This window comes from Sciurus carolinensis, chromosome 15 (genome assembly GCF_902686445.1).
Source record: "Sciurus carolinensis chromosome 15, mSciCar1.2, whole genome shotgun sequence".
NCBI lineage: Eukaryota > Metazoa > Chordata > Mammalia > Rodentia > Sciuridae > Sciurus > Sciurus carolinensis.
The window spans coordinates 44,407,030-44,420,564 of NC_062227.1; the positions used below are offsets into that span (position 1 = coordinate 44,407,030).

Consider the following 13,535-nt stretch of genomic DNA (forward strand, 5'->3'; position numbering starts at 1 on the left):
TCTGTGTGTGCAGAAGGAAATAGTCATATAACTTTGGGATTTCTCAGATAACTACCTAGTCCCATTTTATCTCGACCTCCTTCTCTGGGCATACATCTGTTTAAGTCCATGGAGAACAACTATTTTCTTCTGACTAATGGGTACCTTTTCTAAAGCCACCTTTGTGTCATCTCTGGCACTGTGCTGCTGCCTTCCAGTAGAAATGTGGTAAGGGAGAGAAGAGACACATTGGCATTGCCACTTAAGTGTATGCTAAGGACTATCCAAAATCCAGGAAGAGATTCACTTAAGAGTAGCCAGGCATTTTGAATCTGTAAGAGAATATAGACTTAAACTATGTGCGTGGGTTACCAGAGCAAATTCTTCAAATGCAGTTGCTGGCTTTAATTTTTCTAGTTCCAGGATATATTTCACTGCAACTTTGTGTCTGGAAAACTCCAAGAGACACATCAGGCTACACTGAGATTTCTGTGGAAAATAGGTGTTTGACCTAAAATATGCTATGTGTCCATTTTTAGAATGTGACAAGACCAAGGTTTGGTTGCGTTTGGTTTTCTCTTTCCATATTTTTTTATTGGTGCATTGTAGTTGTACATAATGAAGAATTTGTTATATAATTATATGTGCACACAGTGTAACAAATTTGACCAATGTCACTCCTCACCACTTCCCCATCCTTCCCCTCCTCCCACCCCTTCATCCCTTTCCTCTATTGATCTCCCTTTGATTTTCATAAGATCCTCTCCCTCCTCCCTGTCTTTTTTTTTTTCCCTCTCTAGCTTCCACATGATGAGAGAAAACATAGGACCCTTAATTTCTGAATTTGACTCATTTTTCTTAACATGATTCCATCCATTATTCTGCAAATGCCATTAATTTCATTTTTCTTTGGGGCTGAATAAAACTCTATTGTGTATATATACCACATTTTTTCTTTATCCATTCATCATTAATGGACTCCTGGGCTGGTTCTGTAGTTTGCCTGTTGTGAATTGTGCTGCTATAACCATGGGCGTGTATGCATCGCTATAGTGTGATGACGTCACTTCTTTAGGATAAATACTGAGGAGTGAGGCCAAGGTTTTCTTAAGCCTTGGTTTCTGAATAGGAAGGAAGCTGCTGTGCCTGGACTCTATGCTGAGCACTTTCTCTGGACTCTGCCAACTGAGCACAGACATGCACTAGTGGCTCTGCTTACAGAGGTGGACATGAGAACCCTGGGAGCCATAGGTGGACTTCCTTCCTGCATCCCCTGCCTGAGGCCAAGGAACTGTCCAGTAAACCTCAAAACCTTCAAGTTTGCCTTCCTCCCTGAGGCTGACGAGTCCTTTCTCTGAGGCAGCCTCCTGGAAGCACCACCAGTCTCTGCACTGGGGCATGAGCCTTAAGAAAGCTTTGACCTCTGGCCTCTGCCCTTGTGTCTCTGCCCTGGAGAGACGTCACTTTTGAACAAATGGGCTCAGTGGCTATGATGTCACTGTCCCCAGCTCTGAATTGTCCTTTTGCCCCACAGTCTTGCCCCTGAAAGCGAGTCCTGTTTTTAGACTATCCCCACACCTGGGTGGTGAACAGGTCACACCCACATGCAAGTCTGATGTACATAATGTCTGGGAAGAAATGTCAGTACTCTGTTCATGACACTCTTGGGATGACAGTATGTACAAATCTGAAATGGCAGAGGCTTCTGGTTGGCTGCCTTTACCTCCTGAAGGTAAAGGAGGTGCTGAAGAATTAAAAGCTGGACAGTTGGGTGTGCTGTCCAGTTTCAGGTAGAGGTATTTGCTGGAGTGGGAATCTCTTTCCCTAAGTGAGGTCTGGTTTCTGGTTCTTACAGCCTAACAATCCCAGAATATAATGTTTGGAAGGTGGAAAAAATCTTATCTAGGAGTTTGAGTGGGAGAGTCAACAGGTGGTTGATTTCCCAGGTGTAGAAACCCTATTGAAGTTTTCAGAGCAGATCCCCAGCCGGCTATCTAGTGCCTCTCTGTCATTGTCATTTCTTTTCCCTGCATATTCAACTTGGGCCCACAGGTGTCTGAGCTTAATCACTGGCTACCTGCTCCCTTATAGATTCTGACAGCCAAGGCACAATAGCTTATAAACAGCTGCTTATCTCCTGAGGTACTGTCATGGAAGCCACTGTTAAAATGACTGAAAGATTTTCTCCTCAGCACTTTTTTGATACAGGCAAGTGTTTCTGTCACTGCAGAGTCTATGCATTCCACTGGATGAAGCACTGACTATAGAGGAAAACACACAACCCATCCCACAGAAGAGCCCACAGTCCCAGGGAGGAGACAGGGACACAACTAACCAGAATCTGTGTCAGACTGTAATCAATGTGGTAACAGAGACATAAGTCAACTTGTGTGGGAGCACATAGAAACAGCCTGGAGGGCCAAGCCACGATGTCACAATGAAGATGGCTTTTGTTGGAGGTTGAAGGATGACTAGGAATATCAACAGTTAATAATGCTACAATAGGGTGTACTTCAGGCAGAGGAAACTTGGATTAAAAGAGGGAGGAAAGAAGAGCCAGCCATGGCTGGCATGTGTGGTGGGAGATGCAGCCGAGTGCCATCCCCTACAGAAGCCACCAAGCTTCTGGGTGAGCCTCCTCCCTCCTCTGCCCCCATTCTCCTCCCACAGCAGCCAAGACCCTTCTTCAATACTGACTTCCAACTTCTCTAACCATTATAATAAGAATAAAAAATATAAGTTCACTCACTGCTCACTTATTTAGAGAGAGATAATGGTTGAAAGGAAATATCAGAATTAAGTAAGTAAAAGTGTCACTTCAGTGCATTGGTCTCATATTCGGCACAGGTTTTGCATGAGTGTGTACTTACATACGAATTTAAGGTCTTCATGTTTATATAGGTCATAAGAAAAATGTTTTGTTTTTCCTCCTGGGAACGTGTGAAAGCCTATGAAAGGCTGGGCAAGCTCAGGTGTGATATGTAATGTCTCAGATTCACAGATGTGTTCTGCCAGACTTTCCAACTGCCTTAACTTGCACCCCAAGCATTAGCAATCCATTGATAACTTGGAAGATTTTTTTTTTTCTTTATGCTGGTCTTGCCCAATAGCCATGGTCTGGAATCCATGGTTCCTGCAGATGTTTGATATCATAGGCAGTTTCCTGTGGCTGGGACTTGACCCTGGTTCTGGGGAGCTGCCCTTGGCCATCTAGGAACCACAGAATCATAGACAAGGGCAATGGACCCACCTACTTCTTTGACATGTTTGAGAAAGAGGCCTGCAGAGGGACCTTGTCGGGTGGGTCCCTAGTCCTGTAGCTTAACAGACTCAACAATTACTGGAATTCAGGTTTTCCAGATTTCAGTTCTTAGTTAACTCCTTTATCCCACCGTAACTCCCACCTGTGACAAACTTCTCTCTAAAATGTAAAACAGATCCTCATTTCTGAGACCTTCCCCTCATCAGTATAATATACACAAAAGTAGTTATGTAAGAAAAGCTTGCTTTGGACTAGCTGAAGTTAGAGTGATACAGTATGGAAGACACTGCACTGGATTCGAGAGTTAGGAAAGAGGAGGAAATGACATCCCACACCCAGAGGGGTCTCAGAGCCAGGGCAGAGAGGAAGACAGCCACCTGTAGGAGCACACACAGGGCTCCCACACGCCCTCAAACAGAAGCAAGAACAAGGTTTGCAGAACTTGGAGAGAGGAGCTGTTAATGTGGCGCGGAGGCAGGGAGAGAGGCCTCAGAGAGGAGCAGCATTTTCAGAAAGTAGAGGAGCCCATGGCAGAACCGCCACTGGGAATTCCGTGCACCATGCCCACTAAACACCCACCTTCGTGAGGAGAGCGCCTGCTCTGAGACCAGTGCCTCTTTCCTATTTTGTGCCACCCCAGCATGAAATACCCTCCTGCTCCTCGTGAGAGGACCACCCTCACCTATGCCACGTGGTGGGCAAAGCCAGCAGCAGAGGATGCTGCCAGGAATACAGCCACACAATGCCCAGGGTCCCTGGGATCATCTGACACTGCAGACTCAGGACCCGCTCCTCAAGGTCAGAGCATCTGCAGTTAAAGAATTCAAGTGTGAGGGTCAGAAAGACAGGAGGAGGTGGTCATAGAGTACGATACTGGGCCCTTAGCCTTGGTGGTGCAGTCCTAGGTGGTACCCAGGTGTGGTCATGGGTTAGGGGAGAGTTCACATTTCCCAAATAATGTGCCCATTGTCACAGTCAGCAGGGGCAAATTGCTAAATTTGATCCCAGGTGTTTAAAATGATGATGTCACTTTCTACTGTTGGTTGTTACCAAAAGGGGCTTTTTTTTTTCTTAATTATTTGTGCTTCTAGAATATATATCAGAGTTGTCCCACTAAGAAATCATAACCACAGCTTATATTTATATTTACTATCTACCAAATACCCATTTAGACACCCTTTAACTCATTAACTTCTCTGTTGGGTTCAGTTAATCCATTGATTGACTGATGGGTGAAACACTCTGAAAACTGTGCTGCATGAGTATTCTTATTATCCCAATCTTACAAACAAGAAAACTGAGGCACAGAGCAGTTGCATTATATATCCAAAGTCTCACAGTTGGTTAATTGTTCCAGAGTCTCATAACCTTGACATTATGCAACCTTTCGGAAAAGACTCAGCTTGTGATCTTGGCCAGTACTCTGGTAGCCTTGGTCATCCGTACTTGAATCCTCTGATTTCTTCCTCTTGACACAGCGTGAATTGCATTCTGTACTGAATGAGATGTGATATAGTCAAATGAGGCCCTACTGCTGACTTCAGAATCTCAGGATGCAGTGGACAGGGCCAAAAGATTCAAGATGAGATTACAAGTCATTTTCATAGCACAGGAAGAACAGAGTGCTGCAGGAGAAGGGAGAGACGTCATTCTGTCCCAGGGTACTAGAGGGATGATCATACTCTATTTGAATCTGATCTGGACAGATTTGTCCTGAGCTACAAGGAATATGGGTCAAATAGGAAGGGGATGGATTTGGGTGGGCCATGAGTCAGTGTGCCAGGTGTGAGGACCTGAGCACATCTCTCTGGGCTGGCTCTCGTGCCATACTACACCATAAAGCCTTGTGCCATTATTGAGGAAGCAGTTGCTGTTGGTTAGCTTACTCCTTCAGCTGGGGTAATAAAGAACTAATTAATTCTTCATGAGGTCAAAAAATGAAAGAATTTGCAACTGTTGATAGTCATGACACACTTCACGGGATTAGACAAATGAATACATAGACATTGGAAACCAAGCAGAGGAGCACCTCAGCTACCTGGTTCAGTCAGAGAACAGAAAGTAAGCAAAAGACCTCAAGCACCCTGAACAGATATCCCAAAGCCCTTGAGCCAAAGCTCCTAAGTTCTCTGCTAAGAGGGGCCTGTTTGCCTAGGGCAAGCCCATGAAATGCGGCTGTCACCATTTCCTTCCCCTCAGAAACCGGAACACATTACTTCTGCTAGTATCAGCCCACATCAGATCAGTAACCAATTGTAACAGAGGGTCTGGCTGCAGGCAGACACTACCAGACAAGAAGAATGACAGCAGGGAAAGAACCAGAAGTGGATCAGAAGCACCACAGTCCTGGGCCGTTAGTGTAGGGGCAACCATCCTACACGTGGCGGAGGCCTGGGGTCCTGTTTTATGTTCCTTCATGGTCATGATGCTGAAGAGTCGTTGTGTTTAGTTGACACTCTTATGAAAGGTAGGAAAGTGGGGCTGCGGGTGTAGCTCAGTGATGGAGCACTTGCCTAGCACTTGTGAGGCACTGGGTTCGATCCTCAGCACCACATATAAATAAATAAATTAAGGTAGTGTGTCCATCTACATCTAAAAACACTTTTTAAAGGTAGGAAAGTATGTGATGAGTTCTATGAAGATTCCCTTCTAAAATAATTAGAAGAAAAGCTTGGTGCTCAAAGTCTTAACAATTGCGCTTTCTAGAATGATCATTTTTTTCTTCAGTAATTTTGTTTAGTTGTCAACGAACCTTTATTTTATTCATTTATTTACGTGTGGTGCGGAGACTCAAACCCAGTGCCTCACACTTGCTAGGCAAGCACTGTACCACTGAGCCACAACCCCAACCCTAAAATAATCATTCTTTGATGGTTCTACATGCATGTTGACCACTAGGATCTGGGAGATCTGGGGGTTGTGCCCAAGCCCAGTGCTCTCTGCAGCCTGAAGATAACACACTGCACAGTGACCATGGGCTGGGACCCCTCAGGGCCTCAGACCATAAATTATCTCAGCTGAAACTTCTCCCTGCCCCACAGGAGGGCCACACAGAAGAGCCGGAAGCAGAGGAGCAAGCTCATGACCAGCAGCCACAGCAGCAGGAAGAGTACTGACCAGTCTCAGCAGCTCTTGACACTTCCATTGTGCGTGGGAACTTTTCTTCTGGAGAATTGGAACACGTGCAGCCTCAAGCTCAACAGAAACCAGTTGTTCCCAGTCTGCCATTACCATCAACGCACTGTTGCATATGCCAGCCACTGCGCTTGGTTCCCATTTCCTTTGCCAAGATGCGTTAGCTGACGGCCATTCTGGCCGCCTACCTGAGAGATCATAGGGTCACATACCTTCAACTTCACCACTTGGCTGCTTGAGATTGGTTCTGCTCTTTTCCTTGTTTCTTTCCAGAACAACTTTCCCTACCCCAAAACCACTTCCACCACCACCACCCCTTTTTATCCTGGTGTGAAACAATGGTAATTTGATATATGGTATTTATATTGGCATTTCTCAACCCAGTGTCACTAGATGTCACACGCATTTGTGGTGCTTTGATGTTTGCAAGTCTAACTTTTGAACATAAATTTGGTCAAAGAATTGGAACAAAGGGAAACAGATACTTGATATGAAAGCCATAATGACAGTGATTTGTGTCGTGAAGGGGAAACACAGGGTCAGTTTCTCCCTCTACTCACAGCACTAAAGGGAAAAAAATGGATTCAAAACTAGGACTTCAGGGCCCAGCAGTGTTCATAGAGCAGCATGTTAGACAACCACACAGTATGTTGTTAGTTTTGAAAGACATTTACTCAAGGAAAACACCATCTCAACTTTTCCTCTCTACGTGTGCCCCTGCCCTCCCGCCCTCCTCCCCAGGTTACCATGTTATTTTCTTTCTCAGGGTCCTCTTTGGTGGGCAGCCACTCTCCCAAGATGTTGTCATCAGTTATCTGCAGTCCACAGGGGGTCTTGGTAGGTGCAGGTCCTCCTGGCTGGTCCCTCTTCCTCCTTGTGTGGGTTTCAACCCAAGTTCTATCAACCACACTAAGGGGTTCCTTCTAAAGGATAGCTTCAGGTGTGCAGCCCAAGCTCCAGGGTTCTGCATCATATTGCACACTGACTGGAAGGCTGGAAGTTAAGACCTTATTAGGAGCATAATTCCAAGGGAGAATCCTGGTTCTGCAGTCTGGTGTTGACACTGGAATAACAGCACAGAAAAACCTATGACTCTCAATATCTTCTGGAATAAGGAATTTCCCCTCTTTAACACAAGGGCCCTCCTTGTCATTGACATTTGCTAAACCATGGCAATTCATAAACAGAGAAACATTAATGAATTAAAAGCATTCCTTATTTTTTTAACTAATATTTGCACATTTTCTTAGTCTCTTTCCAAATCTTTGCCTCTTCCCCCCACCTTTTGACAGATGGTATCCCTTCCTGGATCATTCAGTTTCACTTGATTTCTAAATTTAGGTTGACTTTCACTTGTTATTTGACTTAGCAGGTGCAACAACAACAAAAAAAAAAAACAAATGTGCCCACCCCACTTTCCGCTTAACTGAAAAGCTTAAAATAAATTTCTGAATTATGTATCATAAAGCTTTGAAATTTCTTTATTGAGTGACGAAATACCAATTCCAAATTCTGGCATTGAAGCTTGGCACCAAAAGAAGTCTTTCCAAAATAAATCTTTTGCAGCAAAGTGGTATTTATTGAGTTATATGTGGAAAAGATGGCTTGTATTTTTGAGATTATTACAACACACTGTGCAGAATTGGACAGATGTTTTGTGGTGTTTGGTTTCCCTTTCTTCTCTCTCCTGCTCACTCTGCACGCAGCAGCAGCTCATTTCTCTGAGGCTGGAAAGCCTGGCTCCTGGCAGTGACATCCTCCCACACCTGGTTACAGGTAGTGGCTGTGCTATACACAGTGTCGTGCTTAACAGTGCGTTGCCCTCCCGAGCCCCCTGTACTCACTGACGTTTTAAAAATAGCTCTTGTAAAGAGGCACAATAAATAACTCTTTGCAGATACTTCGGTGGTTCCTAGGCCATTCTTCCTCTTCCCCAAACATCTCGTAGTACCCAGTGCCAGGTGGTTCATGCCCACACTCCTATCATGTAGGTGTACATGAGTGCATACCAGAGTGTCAGGATCCAGTCTTCTCCAGAACCACTTGTTACTGTGTAATTTCCTCCCTGATGACTCTTGCTGGAACCACTATTCCTCTCCAACTCCCCAACCTTCTCAGCTAGAGACATCTTAGCCTTTAGAGAACACCATAATCCATTCTTCCTGATGGTTTGGGGCAGATTATTCATTCATTTAGAAAGAGCTATAAATTCCTCTCTCTGTCCCCATCTTAAATATCTCCTGTTGTGCTTTGCCCTGGATGCTGTCACAGATGCTTTGGGGGAATCTTTAACAGCTGTGTTTTGGAGTCAGTCTTGGGCCGCAACCCCTGCCTCTGTACGACCACCACTTGTTTCCTGTGGATGGTGGGACCCCATCACTCTTTCATCCTGTCATTCTGGACATGTGTTCCTCCGTGCCCCATCCCCAGTAGCATGTCATCATTGCTGGGTAGAGAGGTATCCCTTGCTGTGAGCCCTGCAGCTTCCTCTCAGGAAGATGGATTTCTTTCCTCATCCCCCCCTTGTGCCCACTGTTGGCTGGTTATAGCACTTCCCATTGCCGCTGTCAGATTGGAAGTGATTGAAGCAGGGGGCAAAGAGAAAGCTCATGCTCATTCTAAGCAGAAAAGCAGGAAAAAAAGACAAGACAAACATCCTGTTGACCCGAGAGAAGTAAACTCCAGAAGGGAACCAAGAATTCCTCCCTTCCCTGGTGAGTATTTCCATTATTCCGTTAAGGTTTAATATGTATTCAGATTACTTTTACTAAATAGTACACCATAAAGCTTTTGTTATATATTAAATGTAAACTGAAAGGAATGTAAACATATGTATTGTTAATTATAAATATAGATAAGTAATGACATAATAGATGAAAAAGTCTTATTCAGATGTATCACATTCATTTTACATTACCCACCTATTGTCGCATGGTAGAATAGTTTTTTGTCTCTGAATATGTGAATAACTTGACTTGCGTTGATCTTTTTACATATTTAATAAAAAAAAGTATATGTCAAAATCTGCCTGGATTTATAAATTCTTATATTTTTATACTAAAGATCCCTTTTCAGTGCTTTTCAGAGCATGAGTATATGAAAAGTTGTGTGGATTCAAATATCTACCCAGTGTGTTATGATTTACATAGGAAAAGAAGGTGTCTTTGTGTTTATTGATGACTTACGTTTTCACAGGAATTGCAGATTTATATATGATATCAAATGTGACAGCTGCGATACCTTTTTAAAAACTTTACCAAAAAAATATAAAACATTTCCTTGGGAAACATTCCACTTGCAAGCAAACAAAATCCTAGCTCCAGCAGATCCAGCCTGTTACACCATTTGGACACAAGTGTCCTGGGCAAATAGACTTGGAGAAGCAGTTAGATTTTCTAAGTAAAGCTTTGTGGCAGAACTACTTAATTGACAAAAACTCTTCGAATAAAAGTGTTTTATTGCCCCCTTGTTTGCGAATTTAAAAGGGAATCATCAACATAGGCTCTACATGGAATCCAAAACCTACTGACACAGGAGTGGATAGAAAAAAAGAATGTATTAAAACTGGCCCAGTGAGCCACCTGCGAGATTGTAGAACAGGTGACCATCTTCTGAAGACCTTGGAGCCTGCAAGTGACTGGAGGGACCACCAAATTCCCTTTTCACCCTGAAAGATGTCAGCCTTCCCTAAACTGCTTTCAAGCACCACCTAGAGGCAGTTGTGTTCTTATACTATCTTTTGGCAACTCCTCCACTCACTTAAAGGCTTAAGTGCCTTTAAGCACTTCTAAGAGTGAGGAAATAATCTGAGACAAACACACTACTCTTCTTCACCACCTACATCCATTTCTCCCCAGGTCACATTGGTGACAGAAGTCTGCAAGTCATTGCCCGGGTTATGAAAAGCTCATGCCCAGAGCACACGTGTTTTTCATTGACTTCATCAACACTGGAGCTTTAAAAACTGGATCTTAGATTTTTGTGCACAGCTAGTCAAAAGTACATGGCATTGATCTTAAAAGGTTAGTTGGTAAACTAGTAAACCTGTCACCGATGGTTCAAATATGATGAAATAACTTTAGTGTTAGCTTTTTAGAATACCTGAAGAGAACAGCTTAGAGGAGGCAAGAATTGTTTTTGGGTCACTGTTTCAGAGAATTCAGTTCAAGACAGAGAAGCATCATGGCAGAAGGGAGTGACAGAGGAAAGCTACTCAGTTCATGGCAGCTGAGAAACAACAAGATAGAGGCCCGGGATAGCTATAGTCCCCCAGATCATACCCCAGTGACTTCCTCCAGCCTTGCCCCACCAGCCTATTGTTTTTACCACATCCCAGTAGTCTAGTCACAGTATTTATCCATTAAATGGATTAATGCACTATTGAGGTCAGAGCCCTCCTGATCCAATCTCTTCACCTCTGAATAGGCTGCACTGCCTAACACTTAAGTTTTGGAGGGACATTCCTGAAGCAAACCATAACAACATGTTTATTCCTTTTGACTAAATCTGAGATCATCTCTAAAAATTCAGTGTGTTGCTACTGGTATTATGGGAAAGCTCATAAGTCCAGAGACAAAATAAACAACTGTGGAATCCCACTGTTTGAATTATAAAATGCCAGTTGGTTTTCTAAACACACACAGCTTAGTTGCTGACCACTCTAATTCTTCCTTCCGACTGCAAGAACACAACTACTGTGATCATGAAGGCTGCTACCACTAGTAAACATTACTGACCCATTTATTTTCTTAGCACTAAGACAATATTGCCCAACAGCACAAGTGTTGGATCAGAGTATCTCCCTGGATGTCTAACAACCCATTTTGCTGACTGGGAACTCATAAAGGATGTTCTTAAGTTAAAAGAATTTTGACTTGATTTGCTAAAGAGAAGCAAATCCTAAAGAGAAAATCCACTGATTCCTGGAGGACCTTCATGTGGCACCAAGACTTGGGTTCACAAGGCTGCCCGAGACCAGACCCCCAGGCTCTCACCTACACCCCCTGTTTCTATAGGCGGATATACACTGAAAGTGCACAGTGGAGACTGAGTTTGCTTCTGTGCTGGGTGTAAGGGGTGTGAGCAGAATAGAAGGCCCAACTAAAGGTAATTTATTAGATGATTTTTTTTCTCTCTAATGAAAATGTTAAACCTTCAGCTTGCCAACATTTAATTTCTTAAACAGGTAAATCTTGAGGTATTTTGTAACCCCTTTATCAAAACTGGGTATAAATTCAGTGTTTTTAAAGGGTTATGACACATTAATGTTCCTTTAAATTTTTTATTTTCAGCAGTATTTATCCATTCTTTTCCAGAAAATAAAAAAGTTAGGTACACACTTCCTTCTGAACAGCAAATGTCCCTAATCTATTTATTCTGTGACATTTCTTTAGATCTTGAAGGTTATATCTATAGGGAATTAAAAATTTTAAGACATATTTCTCTTAGTCACTAAAGGTTTTGGTCGACTCTGACAGCTTAAATCTTTAAGAATTATAAAATAATCAAAAGTTCCCATAAATGTATTCAGAATTTTATTCTGACCCAAATTCATGGCTTACTACTAGATGTTCTCTTCCAGTCTGATACAGATGACCACCTACTACAGAAACACCTTTTTAACAGCTTGAAAAAGTTTTCAGAAAAAGACCCCAATAATGAATTTACATGTTAGTTCTGATAGGCTGCATTGTGTCCAGCTAAGTTTCAAGGCTCTCCCTCTGTGACAGACATAGATGTTGTCTATGAAGGCAAATGTGAATTCTTCCCAGGAAATTTTTCAATTTTTCTTGAGAGAATGGTTTTGAAATATCACAAGATGCTGCCCTGTCATACCTAACATCCAAGGTTTAGTTTAGTTTCACTTTCCTACAAATTTGAATTCCACTAACTTAGAATGAGACGCAGTCCTTTTAGACCAAAGATTTAGCCAACACAGAGTGGATGACTGTGTTTGTCACAGCCGTGGTAGATTATGTTGTCTCTTTTGAAAAAACTGATGGAAATCAAAAAGCATGTTATATCTCCACAATTTCAACTAAGCAAAAACTACAGTTGTAGATGACTCCTAGTTAAAACACATGATTTTGTTTCCTAGTAGTCAGTTTACATTCATTTTGAAAACTACTTTGAACTACACAGCTATACGTGCAGCACATAGCAACATGAACCTCATCTGGCTGCTAAGGAGAGAATGATGGTCACAACCCAGCATACTTCCATTCAACACACTGCGTTCTAGGCTATGAGTGCATCTTGTGTCATTTTCTGGTGTGTGTGTGTGTGTGTGTGTGTGTGCGTGTGCGTGCTCTGTGCTGCATTCCACAAAGCAGGGGAAAAAATGAACTTATGTACAAAACCAAGTCTGGGTGTTCTTGTAGCACTAAACTGATGACAAGGTTTTGAAAACCCGAGGCTCCTTCACAGTTGCACCTATTAAAGTTGGAGCTGTATGACTGCACTAGTTGCTCCCCTTCACTAGGAGCCCTGTTACATAGTTTTCCTCCTGTAGGAAAGAAAGGAATAAGATCCTGTATCCTTCAAGTTACTTGTTCCCGTTTCAAAAAATAGCCCAGAGGAGACTCGATCATATCATTAGTCCAGATGTGGCCCAGTGAGGACGGCCCTCACATAATGAAATTAGTGTGAGGCAGGAACTACATGCTTCCTTTGTGGGACAGGCAGAGAGAGGCCAGGCCCCCAGGGGAGGGGATGAGGCAGAGACTAGAAGGACAATTGCACAAAGACCACACCATTCACACAGGAGAGAGAGAGGCTCCAAGCATCTCCCCGTTGTGCAAGCGTTCTTGGTCATTTGGCTCGTTAATGTTACTTCTCTGGAGAAGCCATGCCCTAGAGACCAGAGAACAGACCGCTGCTTCACCGAAAGGTGTTCATTCATGGTCATTTCTTTATTGAAACATGTTCAAATGTCGAACTCAATTGACTTCCCAAGAAAGAGGAGGGGGAAGTTATCATACACAGCCTTCCTTATAACTTATATACAGTAAAGCTGCTAACAGTACATTAAGAAAGACCCAAAACAAAAATTTAAACTAAAAAACCCAGTGGGCAGGAAGAGTATTTTTGTTTAATTATCCAATTTAGCTGCTTGTAAAAGCTGAGCCACCAACTCTGGGTAAAGCACTGAAGTCAAAAG

General features: G+C 43.0%; 1 protein-coding gene across 4 annotated transcripts in view; it reads left to right on the forward strand.

The window, feature by feature from the left end:
- Positions 1-7,843, forward strand: part of Mapre2 (microtubule associated protein RP/EB family member 2) — a 151,977-nt gene extending 144,134 nt beyond the window's left edge. For all 4 annotated transcript variants that reach the window (XM_047526378.1, XM_047526377.1, XM_047526376.1 and 1 more), the window contains one exon: positions 6,283-7,843. In XM_047526378.1, coding sequence (XP_047382334.1) covers positions 6,283-6,357 — 75 coding nt within the window. In that variant the 3' untranslated portion in view covers positions 6,358-7,843. The remainder of the gene's footprint in view (positions 1-6,282) is intronic.
- Positions 7,844-13,535: the final 5,692 nt, after the last annotated feature.